Source organism: Salmo salar, chromosome 16 (assembly GCF_965601325.2).
Source record: "Salmo salar chromosome 16, fSalSal1, whole genome shotgun sequence".
In the NCBI taxonomy this organism is placed as follows: Eukaryota; Metazoa; Chordata; class Actinopteri; order Salmoniformes; family Salmonidae; genus Salmo; species Salmo salar.
The window spans coordinates 87,075,652-87,091,670 of NC_138306.1; the positions used below are offsets into that span (position 1 = coordinate 87,075,652).

General features: G+C 48.1%; 1 protein-coding gene across 2 annotated transcripts in view; it reads left to right on the forward strand.

The window, feature by feature from the left end:
* LOC106595567 (actin remodeling regulator NHS) overlaps window positions 1-16,019 on the forward strand; it is a 159,446-nt gene that overhangs the window by 133,390 nt on the left and 10,037 nt on the right. The window contains exons 3-12 of one of the 2 annotated variants that reach the window (XM_045698309.2): window positions 4,692-4,828; window positions 5,432-5,473; window positions 6,042-6,086; window positions 6,553-6,597; window positions 8,715-8,907; window positions 9,734-9,865; window positions 10,143-10,840; window positions 12,237-12,443; window positions 12,682-12,789; window positions 12,913-15,499. In XM_045698309.2, the coding sequence (XP_045554265.2) occupies window positions 4,692-4,828; window positions 5,432-5,473; window positions 6,042-6,086; window positions 6,553-6,597; window positions 8,715-8,907; window positions 9,734-9,865; window positions 10,143-10,840; window positions 12,237-12,443; window positions 12,682-12,789; window positions 12,913-15,499 (4,194 nt within the window). Of the gene's footprint in view, window positions 1-4,691; window positions 4,829-5,431; window positions 5,474-6,041; window positions 6,087-6,552; window positions 6,598-7,021; window positions 7,085-8,714; window positions 8,908-9,733; window positions 9,866-10,142; window positions 10,841-12,236; window positions 12,444-12,681; window positions 12,790-12,912; window positions 15,500-16,019 lie in introns of both variants that reach the window. The other variant, XM_045698311.2, reaches the window with a different exon arrangement.

Genomic DNA, 16,019 nt, shown 5'->3' on the forward strand with positions numbered 1-16,019 from the left:
ACACACACCACCTAACACACACCACCTAGCATACACCACCTAACACCTAACATACACCACCTGACACCTAACACACACCACCTAACATACACGACCTAACATACACCACCTAACACCTGACATACACCACCTAACACACACCACCTAACACCTAACATACACCACCTAACACACACCACCTAACACCTAACACACACCACCTAACACCTAGCATACACCACCTAACACACACCACCTAACATACATCACCTAACACACACACCTTAACACACACCACCTAACATACACCACCTAACACACACCACCTAACATACACCACCTAACATACACCACCTAACACACACACCTTAACACACACCACCTAACATACACCACCTAACACACACCACCTAACACACACCACCTAGCATACACCACCTAACATACACCACCTAACACACACCACCTAGCATACACGACCTAACATACACCACCTAACATACACCACCTAACACAAACCACCTAACATACACAACCTAACACCTAACATACACCACCTAACACCTAAACACACCACCTAACACACACCACCTAACATACACAACCTAACACCTGACATACACCACCTAACACACACAACCTAACACCTAACACACACCACCTAACACCTAACACACACTACCTAACACCTAGCATACACCACCTAACACACACCACCTAACATACATCACCTAACACACACACACCTTAACACACACCACCTAACATACACCACCTAACACCTAACATACACCACCTAACACACACCACCTAACACGCACCACCTAGCATACACCACCTAACATACACCACCTAACACACACCACCTAGCATACACCACCTAACACACAGCACCTAACACACACCACCTAGCATACACCACCTAACACCTAACATACACAACCTAACATACACCACCTAACACCTGACATACACCACCTAACACACACCACCTAACACCTAACATACACCACCTAACACACACCACCTAACACCTAACACACACCACCTAACACCTAGCATACACCACCTAACACACACCACCTAACATACATCACCTAACACACACACCTTAACACACACCACCTAACATACCCCACCTAACACACACAACCTAACACACACACCTTAACACACACCACCTAACACACACACCTTAACACACACCACCTAACATACACCACCTAACACACACCACCTAACACACACCACCTAGCATACACCACCTAACATACACCACCTAACACACACCACCTAGCATACACCACCTAACATACACCACCTAACATACACCACCTAACACACACCACCTAACATACACCACCTAACACACACCACCTAACATACACCACCTAACACCTGACATACACCACCTAACACACACCACCTAACACCTAACACACACTACCTAACACCTAGCATACACCACCTAACACACACCACCTAACATACATCACCTAACACACACACCTTAACACACACCACCTAACATACACCACCTAACATACACCACCTAACACCTAACATACACCACCTAACACACACCACCTAGCACACACCACCTAACACACACCACCTAACACACACCACCTAGCATACACCACCTAACACACACCACCTAACACACACCACCTAACACACACCACCTAACACACACCACCTAGCATACACCACGTAACATACACCACCTAACACACACCACCTAACACCTTACATACACCACCTAACACACACCACCTAACACCTTACATACACCACCTAACACACACCACCTAGCACACACCACCTAACACACACCACCTAACACACACCACCTAGCATACACCACCTAACACACACCACTTAACACACACCACCTAGCATACACGACCTAACATCTAACATACACCACCTAACACCTAACACACACCACCTAACATACACCACCTAACATACACCACCTAACACCTGACATACACCACCTAACACACACCACTTAACACCTAACATACACCACCTAACACACACCACCTAACACCTAGCATACACCATCTAACACACACCACCTAACATACATCACCTAACACACACACCTTAACACACACCACCTAACATACACATCCTAACACCTAACACACACCTCCTAACAGACGCCACCAAACACACACCACCTAACATACACGACCTAACATACACCACTTAACACCTAACATACACCACCTAACACACACCACCTGACACCTAACACACACCACCTAACACCTAGCATACACCACCTAACACACACCACTTAACACCTAACATACACCACCTAACATACATCACCTAACACACACACCTTAACACACACCACCTAACATACACCACCTAAAACCTAACACACACCTCCTAACAGACGCCACCTAACACACACCACCTAACATACACCACCTAATACACACCACCTAACATACACCACCTAACACACACACCTTAACACACACCACCTAACACACACCACCTAACACACACCACATAACACCTAGCATACACCACCTAACATACCCCACACCACCTAACACCTAGCATACACCACCTAACACCTAACATACACCACCTAACACACACCACCTAACACCTAGCATACACCACCTAACACACACCACCTAACACCTAACATACACCACCTAACACACACCACCTAACACCTAGCATACACCACCTAACACACACCACCTAACACCAAACACATACCACCTAACACCTAACATACACCACCTAACACACACCACCTAACACCTAGCATGCACCACCTAACACACACCACCTAACACCTAACACACACCACCTAACACCAAGCATACACCACCTAACATACACCACCTAACACACACCACCTAACACACCACCTAACATACACCACCTAACACACACCACCTAACATACACCACCTAACACACACCGCCTAACATACACCACGTAACACCTAACACACACACCTAACACACACCACCTAACTCACACCACCTAACACCTTTCACACACCACCTAACACACACCACCTAACATACACCACCTAACACCTTACACACACCACCTAACATACACCATTTAACATACACCACCTAACACACACCACCTAACATACACAACCTAACATACACCACCTAACACACACCACCTAACCCACACCACCTAGCATACACCACCTAACACCTAACATACACCAGCTAACACCTAACACACACCACCTAACCACACCACCTAACATACACGACCTAACACCTGACATACACCACCTAACACCTAACACACACCACCTAACACCTAACACACACCACCTAACACCTAGCATACACCACCTAACATACATCACCTAACACACACCACCTGATATACAACACCTAACACACACCACCTAACACACACCACCTAACATACAACACCTAACACCTTACACACACCACCTAACATACACCATCTAACACAGACCACCTAACATACACCACGTAACATACACCACCTAACACACACCACCTAACACCTAACATACACCACCTAACACCTAGCATACATCACCTAACATACACCACCTAACATACACCACCTAACACAGACCACCTAACACAGACCACCTAACATACACCACCTAACATAAACCACCTAACACACACCACCTAACACCTAGCATACACCACCTAACATACACCACCTAACACCTAGCATAAACCACCTAACATACACCACCTAACACCTAGCATACACCACCTAACATATACCACCTAGCATACACCACCTAACATACACCACCTAACATACACCACCTAACACCTAGCATACACCACCTAACATACACCACCTAACACCTAGCATACACCACCTAACATACACCACCTAACATACACCACCTAACACAGACCACCTAACACACACCACCTAACATACACCACCTAACATACACCACCTAACACCTAGCATACACCACCTAACATACACCACCTAACACCTAGCATACACCACCTAACATACACCACCTAACATACACCACCTAACACCTAGCATACACCACCTAACATACACCACCTAACACCTATCATACACCACCTAACACCTAGCATACACCGCACAGAAAAAAAAAAAATGAAATTGTATGAAATGTATGCATTCACTACTGTAAGTCGCTCTGGATAAGAGCGTCTGCTAAATGACTGAAAATGTAAATGTACTTAACATACATCACCTAACATACACCACCTAACATACACCGCCTAACACACACCACCTAACACCTAGCATACCACCTAACACACACCACCTAACACCTAGCATACCACCTAACACACACCACCTAACACCTAGCATACCACCTAACACCTAACACAGAAATACCAAGCAGAGCTTCTGAGCCCTAAATAGAGCTTGGTAACCAAAGCACACAAACACACACACACCATAAACACCCTACCTAACAACAGTTTGAACCAGGGTTGGTGTGAAGTCCATCAGTACTCCCTCATATGTGGTGCCACCTAGTGTTAGTACTGTGAACACCTGCTTGTCTGGGTTCTAGAAAACTCTTGATTGATATAATCTCAGTGAGGAACCAGTGGCTGTTAAAGCTGTAACACAACATGGTGACTGCTAGTGAATACAGTCATCTAATGTAGCGAGACCCTGTCAGAATCTGACCACAGTATTTCCCTCATGGTTTACAGACCAAAAGCAACGTCAACGGTCGAACAGCCGCGAGCGCAGAGTGACCATCTCCATCTCTGGGGCTCCTCCAATGCCCACCCTCCCTTCCCCACGCACCCTCAGACGGCACGAGCAGAGGGGCAGGCACAGCCGTGCGGTAAGGGGATTCACATGTCTTTACAGGCTTTTGCTTAAGTGCTATACAAGCACATCTGATACAGCAGCTATCAGCAGCTATCAATGTCCTGAGGAGAAGTGCTGAAATGACCTGACTGATACAGCAGCTAATCAATGTCCTGAGGAGAAGTGCTGAAATGACCTGACTGATACAGCAGCTAATCAATGTCCTGAGGAGAAGTGCTGAAATGACCTGACTGATACAGCAGCTAATCAATGTCCTGAGGAGAAGTGCTGAAATGACCTGACTGATACAGCAGCTAATCAATGTCCTGAGGAGAAGTGCTGAAATGACCTGACTGATACAGCAGCTAATCAATGTCCTGAGGAGAAGTGCTGAAATGACCTGACTGATACAGCAGCTAATCAATGTCCTGAGGAGAAGTGCTGAAATGACCTGACTGATACAGCAGCTAATCAATGTCCTGAGGAGAAGTGCTGAAATGACCTGACTGATACAGCAGCTAATCAATGTCCTGAGGAGAAGTGCTGAAATGACCTGACTGATACAGCAGCTAATCAATGTCCTGAGGAGAAGTGCTGAAATGACTTGACTGTATTTGTTTGTTTTATTGACAAGCAGCAGGCGAGACCAGAGAGAGAGATAGAATATCAACTGCGGAAGGTAAACTATCACATAGTGTAGTGCCTGTTAGTGGTGTGTGTTGTCTGTGATGTCAACCTACAAGTGCTGTGTGTTGTCAACCTACAAGTGGTGTGTGATGTCAACCTACAAATGGGGTGTGATGTCAACCTACAAGTGCTGTGTGTTGTCAACCTACAAGTGCTATGTGTTGTCAACCTACAAGTGCTGTGTGATGTCAACCTACAAGTGCTGTGTGATGTCAACCTACAAGTGCTGTGTGTTGTCAACCTACAAGTGCTGTGTGATGTCAACCTACAAGTGCTGTGTGATGTCAACCTACAAGTGGTGTGTGATGTCAACCTACAAGTGCTGTGTGATGTCAACCTACAAGTGCTGTGTGATGTCAACCTACACGTACTGTGTGATGTCCACTGTGTTTTCCCATTGTGGTCCTGTAACTGTAACTATGAAAATACAGTTGAATTTCTTCTTAACATGATATAGTAGCATGTGTCCATTGTTGATGATGTCACCAGTACAGTGCAGTGAGCTTAGTAGGTTTCAGCTTGTTGTGTTCTCTCTCTCTCTGCTGCATGGCTACCACTAGGAGAGACACATGAGAGAGACAGACATCCAGACAATACAAAGAAAGGTAACAGAAAAGACACAGCTCTTGTATCTCATCAGAACACATATATCTACATTCAGATCACTTTATCGGTCAATAACACTCAAGGTCCAACCGAAATTTCACTTCCGCTCTTAACCCAACCCCTCCGAAAGACACATAAACACATTTTGGAGAGGTGCAGGGGGCTGCCACTCTGGGAGCTGTCGTTGTAGGGGTTAAGTGCCTTGCTCAAGGGCACAACAGCAGGCATCTTAAGATTTGACCACTTCCCGTCAGATTTTCCCCGTCAGACCCGGGATTAGAACTAGTAACTCTCCGGTTGCTGGCTCGTCTCTCTAACCGCTAGGCTACCTGATCTCATCGCATGTTTTTGTCATATATTTTCCATCCCAGTGAGTTTGCATGCTGGGGGAGTATGATTGTATTGCACATAAGAATGTTTAGCGTTATGACTCATCATGCTACGTATCTTCCTTTAACGCTGCAGGAGAGACCTGGAAGGGAGGTTCACTGTCACACTATACAGAGAAAGGTAAATGGGATGGCGTTCATTGCAAGATGACCCCTCTAGAGTCCTGCTAACGCCACTCTTATTACAGCTTATAACAGCTTATAACAGCTTTCTGTCCTGAGGATCCTGAAAACGGTCACCTCTCAGCATTCACAGATAAATATAATTCTTTCACTCCATTTTCTTGTAGGATGCGATGATGAAATCACTTCCTTGTCTAATAGGGGAAGAAGGATGCCTGACTTACTCATCTCCTTAGCATCACAAGAAGTTACTCACAACGTTTTGTGTCCCCGTCCGCAGCACCTGGTCCCCATGTTTCATCCTGTCAAATATTTCATTCAATATGATTTCACCTATGTCTCTAAGTCCCATCCATGGTTTTCATTTGTCCCATCGATCAAGTTGTCATCATTTTTGTTTTCTTCATGTTTTGTGTTTATAGTATGACCGTACCCGCTCCCCATCCCCCACTGAATGTTGCCTCTTCACCCCATGGACCAGAAAGGTATTTGTCTGCATTCCAAGCCTCCTGGTTTACTAGTTCTAAATAGAACTACTACTACTTCTCCTTCCTGCTGTTCTAACCTCCATCCTCTAGCATCTCATTAGCTCCTGTCTACTGTCTACATCTCATTAGCTCCTGTCTACTATCTACATCTCATTAGCTCCTGACTACTGTCTACATCTCAGCTCCTGTCTACTGTCTTCATCTCATTAGCTCCTGTCTACTGTCTACATCTCATTAGCTCCTGTCTACTGTCTACATCTCATTAGCTCCTGTCTACTGTCTACATCTCATTAGCTCCTGTCTACTATCTACATCTCATTAGCTCCTGTCTACTGTCTACTGTCTACATCTCATTAGCTCATGTCTACTGTCTACATCTCATTAGCTCATGTCTACTGTCTTCATCTCATTAGCTCCTGTCTACATCTCATTAGCTCCTGTCTCCTGTCTACTGTCTTCATCTCATTAGCTCATGTCTACTGTCTACATCTCATTAGCTCATGTCTACTGTCTACATCTCATTAGCTCATGTCTACTGTCTACATCTCATTAGCTCATGTCTACTATCTACATCTCATTAGCTCCTGTCTACTGTCTACTTCTCATTAGCTCCTGTCTCCTGTCTCCTGTCTACTGTCTACATCTCACTAGCTCCTGTCTCCTGTCTCCTGTCTACTGTCTACATCTCATTAGCTCCTGTCTACTATCTACATCTCATTAGCTCCTGTCTACTGTCTACTGTCTACATCTCATTAGCTCCTGTCTACTGTCTACTGTCTACATCTCATTAGCTCCTGTCTACTATCTACATCTCATTAGCTCCTGTCTACTATCTACATCTCATTAGCTCCTGTCTACTGTCTTCAAAACGTGATCATTCTCCTCTCCACTCCTTTCAACACTATCCAGAACTCTGGGACTTTCCTGGAATCATATTTTTTGACACTTGAGCGTTTGAGCTGTCTGTTGATCTCTGTGTTGATCTTGATATCTTCCTGTTCTTCATTTCCCTTTCCTCCAGAACAATTCTCATTTACTGAAATGGAATTCAAATGTTTTGCTCATTTTGTGTATGTGCCTTGTAAGTGTATAACTTGTAAATGTTAAACATAAGAGTTAAGTAACTGCTTGAATACAATGTACTTTGTATGTTGGCCTTTGTAACAATACATCTAAGCATGTGTTGAAAAGGGCTCCTTGTTCTCTATTCCCTATATAGTGAGCCATGATGCTCTGGTCCTATAGTGGTACAGTATATAGGGAATATTAGAACCTGGCTGGTTCCAGCACTGAATGCTGATTGGCTGACAGCCGTGGTATATCAGACCGTATACCACGGGTATGACAAAACATGTATTTTTACTGCTCTAATTACGTTGATAACCAGTTTATAATAGCAATAAGGCACCTCTGGGGTTTGTGGTATATGGCCAATATACCACGGCTAAGGGCTGTGTCCAGGCCCTCCGCATTGCATTGTGCCTAAGAACAGCCCTTAGCCATGGTATATTGGCCACATACCACACCCCCTTGTGCCTTATTGATTAAGTATACCATTTGGAACTTTTCTAGGTGTTACTCCAACCCTTCAACAGTAACTGACTGTATCTCTCTCCATCTGCTTCAGGCTGCCACTACCACTGACCCTGATGCTGAGCCTGCAGTGGGCCACAGGTCTACTGGTGCTGTCCCCAACCCCCCCTCCACACTGGACAAGCAGACCAACTGGTCCAAGGCCCTTCCTCTGCCCACCCCCCAGGAGAGGATGAAGAGTGACCCAGCAGTCGTGTCCTCGTGCATCATCCCAATCAACGTCACTGGTAAACAAAACATAGTTCCAATGTCTGTCTCTCCATGTGTTTGATATTCTCTCTATCGCTCTCTCTCTCTCCCTTTCTCTCTCTCTCTCTCCCTTTCTCTCTCTCACTCTGTACATTCTTTCTCTCTCTCTCTCTCCCTTTCTCTCTCTCACTCTGTACATTCTTTCTCTCTCTCTCTCTCCCTTTCTCTCTCTCACTCTGTACATTCTGTCGCTCCCTCTCTCTCCCTTTCTCTCTCTCTCTCTCTCTCTCCCTTTCTCTCTCTCACTCTGTACATTCTGTCGCTCCCTCTCTCTCTCTCTCTCTCTCTCTCTCTCTCACTCTGTACATTCTGTCGCTCCCTCTCTCCCTTTCTCTCTCTCACTCTATACATTCTGTCGCTCCCTCTCTCTCCATTTCTCTCTCTCTCTGTACATTCTCTCTCTCTTTCTCTCTCGCACTATCTCTCCCTCTCTCTCCATTTCTCTCTCTCACTCTGTACATTCTCTCGCTCTCTCTCCCTTTCTCTCTCTCTCTCTCCCTTTCTCTCTCTCACTCTGTACATTCTGTCGCTCCCTCTCTCTCCTTTTCTCTCTCCATTTCTCTCTCTCTCTCTCTCTGTACATTCTCTCTCTCTTTCTCTCTTTCTCTCTCTCGCTCTGTTGTTTGAATCAATTCATCTATTAATGAACTGTTGTTTGTGTATTAGTGAATGTGTGTAACTTGTAAACTGTGTGGAATGTCATTTGTGAGATGTGGAAAGACATTACTCTTGATGGACAACAAATGGCATCAGTGAACTGCTTCCAGAGCAGCTCTCTCATGTGTACTTTGTCCCTCTCCACAGGGGTGGGGTTCGACAGGGAGGCTAGTGTGCGCTGCTCCCTGGTACACTCCCAGTCTGTGCTGCAGAGGAGGAGGAAGCTGAGGAGGAGGAAGACCATCACTGGTATCCCCAGACAAGTTCAACAGGACATGGGTACAGCTGTCTGTCTGTTATACTGTCTGTCTGTGCCTGACCTCCAAGTACTGTCATTACCACTCAGTCAACTGACTGTAATGCTGTTGTTCTTCTTCTATGTTTCTTTACCTGAATGGTTTAACCCAATCCTATTTTCTGGAGTCCCACCATTTAGACTTGAACAAATATTGCATCTGCCTGAATTTCATTGATAGAAAACAGGAGACTCAGACTTTATTTTCTAATCATGTTGATTGATGACATACTAATCAATGCCACCCCTGTTTCCCTTCAGACTCTGATGAGTCTCCAGTGGCGAGGGAAAGGACAGTGATGGTCCACACCAACCCTCACCTGTCCCTCTGTCAGGAGGAGTTGTCCCTCCGAGGGGGACACACCAAGGACTCCGGCTGCCAGACGGACGACTGCCTGATCGGTGGCGGTGGTGCCCCGTCCAGGAGACGTATACGTGCCCAGCGCGGCGGCCAGGGGGGCATCCCCACCTCCCTCTCCCACTCCACCGGGAACATCTCCTCGCTCCCCGACCACCCTGACGCCTCCATGTACACCGCCTCTGGCTCCCGCCTCCGCTCCCGCAGCCTCCCCCGCGAGGGTGGCCGCATACGCGACGAGGACCAGGACGACAGTGATGAAGATGAGGATGATGATGACGACGATGATGATGAAGATGAGGAGCTCTCTCCGTACGAGACGGAGGACTTCCTCCCGGGAACGGGGCCAAGGATGTTAAAGGACGAGGAGGAGAGTACGGATGACCAGGCCATGCCAGAGCTGCAGCTGGGGAGTCTGAAGAGGATACAGCAGGGAGACGGGGGGAGTCCAGAACACATGTGGATGGAGCGGGGTCGCTCCCGCCTCCCCCGTCAGGTCGACATGGGGAGCTGTGAGATCTCCTCCAGCTCTGACACCTTCAGCAGCCCCATCCACTCTGTCTCTACTACGGGGGTGCTGAGAGGACAGATAGACCACAAGGTACATCTTCGTTGCCATCTTCACTTATCTGTGTATCTTGTCTCCTGTCTTCTTTTGCTTGTAGCCTTTTGGAAGTCATTTTGACGTTTTTGATGAGCAGGCCCTGCGACAGACTACTGTCCTGTCCAGGGGGTGTACTGTACATCAAGCTGTCTCACTACAGAAACAGGAGATAGACTACTGTCCTGTCCAGGGGGTGTACTGTACATCAAGCTGTCTCACTACAGAAACAGGAGATAGACTAGTGTCCTGTCCAGGGGGTGTACTGTACATCAAGCTGTCTCACTACAGAAACAGGAGATAGACTAGTGTCCTGTCCAGGGGGTGTACTGTACATCAAGCTGTCTCACTACAGAAACAGGAGATAGACTAGTGTCCTGTCCAGGGGGTGTACTGTACATCAAGCTGTCTCACTACAGAAACAGGAGATAGACTAGTGTCCTGTCCAGGGGGTGTACTGTACATCAAGCTGTCTCACTACAGAAACAGGAGATAGACTAGTGTCCTGTCCAGGGGGTGTACTGTACATCAAGCTGCCTCATGATATAGAAACAGGAGATAGACTAGTGTGCTGTCCAGGGGGTGTACTGTACATCCAGCTGTCTCACTACAGAAACAGGAGATAGACTAGTGTCCTGTCCAGGGGGTGTACTGTACATCAAGCTGTCTCACTACAGAAACAGGAGATAGACTAGTGTCCTGTCCAGGGGGTGTACTGTACATCAAGCTGTCTCACTACAGAAACAGGAGATAGACTAGTGTCCTGTCCAGGGGGTGTACTGTACATCAAGCTGTCTCACTACAGAAACAGGAGATAGACTAGTGTCCTGTCCAGGGGGTGTACTGTACATCAAACTGCCTCATGATATAGAAACAGGAGATAGACTAGTGTCCTGTCCAGGGGGTGTACTGTACATCCAGCTGTCTCACTACAGAAACAGGAGATAGACTAGTGTCCTGTCCAGGGGGTGTACTGGTACATCAAGCTGTCTCACTACAGAAACAGGAGATAGACTAGTGTCCTGTCCAGGGGGTGTACTGTACATCCAGCTGTCTCACGATATAGAAACAGGAGATAGACTATTGTCCTGTCCAGGGGGTGTACTGTACATCAAGCTGCCTCATGATATAGAAACAGGAGATAGACTAGTGTCCTGTCCAGGGGGTGTACTGTACATCCAGCTGTCTTACTACAGAAACAGGAGATAGACTAGTGTCCTGTCCAGGGGGTGTACTGTACATCAAGCTGCCTCACTACAGAAACAGGAGATAGACTCCTGCCCAATGGGCCATTCTTGCTTGGACAAGGCTGACTTACTGATATGATGTGCAGAGCTTTCTGCTTTCTGCAGGTGATGAAAAGCGCTCTACAAATAACATGTATTATTATCATAAGGAGGACCACCAGTCGTCCAGTGGTAACTGGAGTGGCAGCAGTTCCACATGCCCCTCCCAGACCTCTGAGACGCTCCCCCCCGCCGCCTCCCCCCCTCTGACCGGCTCCTCCCACTGTGACTCGGAGCTGTCGCTCAACGCCGCGCCGCACGCCATCGATGACCTCACCGGCTTTATCATTGACCCGTACCATTCGGATCAGCCGCAGGTGAGTTTCCCTCTGACGATCCTACTTACCTTTGACTTCCTGTCTTCAATACTTTATTTATTGACTTGGACACGGTGTTGTTTGTTGGGACTTTTGTACAAGAAATTAATATTTTAGCTGTAAATAAAATAAAGCTACATTTTCTTAACTAAACTAGGTAAAGCACTTTAAGCTACTGGAAAAGAGCTATATAAATCGGATTGATTATTATTATGAATTATTATCATTATTATTACAGGGCCAGGGTCATAGGTCCAGCTCCTTCACCTCCTCAGCCACTGACCAGCTGGATGATGCAGGGGTCAGCACTGCCAGCGAGGGAGAGTGGACCTACCCTCAAGACCAGGTACCACTGCTATTTAACAATATAGATTATTCTCTTCTCTCCTCTCCTCTTATCCTCTCTTTTCTTCTAATCTTTTCTCTTATCTTACCTTATCTTATATAATGTTATGTTATCCTGTTCTAGGCTGATCAGGACCAGCTGTGTAGTCAGGACTTCAGCCCCAGGCGTTCCTCCAGGGGGGACCAGACCAGGATAGACACCAGCATCAGCACCTACGACGGCTTCTCAGACCGAGCTCCCCCTACTGCTGCAGCAGACTCCCAGGGCTTCTACTCATCCTCCATGCACTTTGACTCCATGCAGGGCCAGAGTTACAGGAGCTACATGTACAACTATGCAGCAGTGGGCTCTGGCGCTGACTGTGACCAGGGTAATACTGTGGGCGCTACGCCTGGTGAGGGAGAGGGCATGGCTGGATACCCTCCTCAGTCCTCTGACTACAGGGGAGCCACCCTGACGCTAGGGAGGCCGTGTCGTCCGCTGAAGAAACCAAAGGTCAAGCCACCCCCACCAAAACGGAGCTCGTCGCTGAAGGAGACGTGTAGCGCAGGTGCTCCAGAGAATGTCCCCCCTGAGCAGGGTGACGAGCAGGGCGACCAGGACCAACCAAAGATTCATAGTAGTGGGCAGACCCAGACCCTGAACCTGCCCATGTCTTCCAGAGACAGAGAGATGAGGCTGCAGCTGGACATGGCCAGCCCAGGGGAGGTGGAGAATCCTGGGTTGGAGGCTGAGACGGTGGGTGTTGGTGGTGGAGGTGCCTGGGGGATAGGGAGCCCCAGGAGCCCCAGGACTGTGGAGATGACGGAGCCAACCTCGTTCGGGTCCACGGACACTCACTCCTTCAAGGACGAGGGCGCCGTTCAGTCTGACTATGCAGACCTCTGGTTCCTCAACGACTTGAAATCCCAAAATAACCTGGACCCCAACAGCTCCTTGTCCAACTCCAGCACTGCTACGGGTACTACTGTTATCGAATGCATCAAGTCGCCGGTGGACAGCTCCTCCTCTCCCAGGGGAGAGACCCAGGCATTGATGCATTCCGCCGGCTCTGGTTCCAGCTCCTCCAGGCCCACCTCTCCTCCTCTTCCCCCCGGGGATGGAGACTTCAAGCTGGGCTCTCCTGAGAAGCTGGCTGGCCTCGCTTCGCCCTCCAGCGGATACTCCAGCCAATCCGAGACGCCCACATCTTCAATCCCATTAGCGTTCTTCCCCGGCCCGCTCTCTCCGACCAGCGGGAAACGGAAACCCAAAGTCCCTGAGAGGAAGTCTTCTCTATCCTCGCTGCAGCACCAGGCCCAGGCCCAGTTCTCTAGCTCGGCCTCTGGATCCTCCTCTTCCTGTTCCTCTTCCACTTCCTCATCATCCAGGAAGGACTATGACTTCCCGGCTCCACCCACCGAGCTGGACTTAAGTTCTCTTCACAGCGCCCACAGCAGCCGGCCGTTACCCACTCTGGCCCACCGGACCCACATGCACACGCTGCACCAGAACAAGCAGAGGGCAGCAGCAGCAGCAGAGGCCCGGGCAACCGCGGGTAACACTGCAGCCGCTAACGCTAATGCTAGTGCTAAAGCTAGTGCTAACGCTAGTGCTAATTCTAATGCTAACGCTAGTGCTAACGCTAGTGCAACCCCCTCTGGGTTTATCTATGGATCCACTCTGACTCCAGAGGCCCCACTTGCTGCCAACCCCATGGCCCTGGCCATCACCCCCACGGTGCTGCGCTCCGTTCAGCTACGTTCCACCGGCCACAGGGCCACCGATGGTTCTCAGCCCCAGGCCCGGGGCCAGGCTCAGGGGGCTCAGGGCCAGGAGCCTCCACCACCACCACAAGCATGGGCCCACGAGGCTTCAGGGGCCCCTGCCACCAGACCCAAGATGCCCAGTGTAACCATCGTGACCCCCCACTCTGACACCAACACCAGGCCCCTGCCACCCAGGAGACCCATCGCCCAGAAACCCCCTCCACCACCGACCCAGGACCCCCACCACCCTTCTCAGGAGCATCACCACCACTCTGTACCCCAGCCCCAGCACCACCCCACCCCCATGCAGCACCCGGACGGCCCCCCGCCCTACGAGAGCCTGGCCAGGCACCGGCAGGACCGCTACAGCCCCGGAACCTTCTGGGCAATGACGGCGTTCCGGACGCGGCCTGCGGAACCTTTGGAACCCGAGGAACCCACGCACCGAGCGCCACCGCCAACTCCGGAACCCGTGATTCCTACTACTCACCCGGAGTGCCACGTGCTAGGGGAGCGGACAGAGGATGAAGAAGACGAGGAGGAGGAAGAGCACGATAGAGAGATATCAAGGGTTATGAGTCACAGTCAAGGCCTCATTAGAGAATATCGAGAATATCATCAAAGAGATCATCCAAGGGAACCACCGACGTACGAGACACTAGAGGAGTCCCACTCATATCAGTCCCAGTCGCATTATCACAGCCAGTCACAGACACACTCCTGTCACAGTCAAATGGTCCAGAGGTGGGACTTGGGCCCAAGCAGCAGTCCTGACAAAGTGCCCGGTGTAACTGTGGAAGCATCACACCCTTACTCAATCAGCCATGTAATAGATCTAAGAGGTAGGGGTGGAGAGGACCGCTATGAGATGACATCATCAGGGGTTCCTACCAGAAGTGCCTCACAGGATAACAGCAGAGATGACTCCACCACACCGGACACAGAGGACTACTTCAGCAAAGGTCAGTCTGGATTGATAGATTTTACTTATACATTTCTTAAATATTATGCATTATGTGGAAATCGCTCCACCATTTCCTGGTTGCAAAAATTCTAACGGTTTGCCTAATTTCAGTTTATGTGTCAAAACAAGCAAATATAGTGTAGTGAATCACTGTACCATCTAAAGTGCTGTGAAATATCTTTTCCATAACCAAAAATATTGTATTTTCAGCTGTTTGAAGCTGGTGTACAAAACCAAAAGTAAAATACACAAAAACGGGAAGCATAGAAATAGAGCACATCGAACAGATCTTCTGCTTCTTAGACTTGCTTTCAACGAGAATGACAGATCTATATAAACTCATTTCTATGTGAATTTTGTTGGGTCACCCAAAAAGTGACATATTGCAGCTTTAATACTTTACTTAATACTTTACTTTACTTTGAGACTTTTTAGCAATCAATTGTTTTTGAATTGATGTATTAATTTAAGAGACTTCAAGAGACTTTAAGACTTTAAGAGACTTTTAGAGGGTTTAA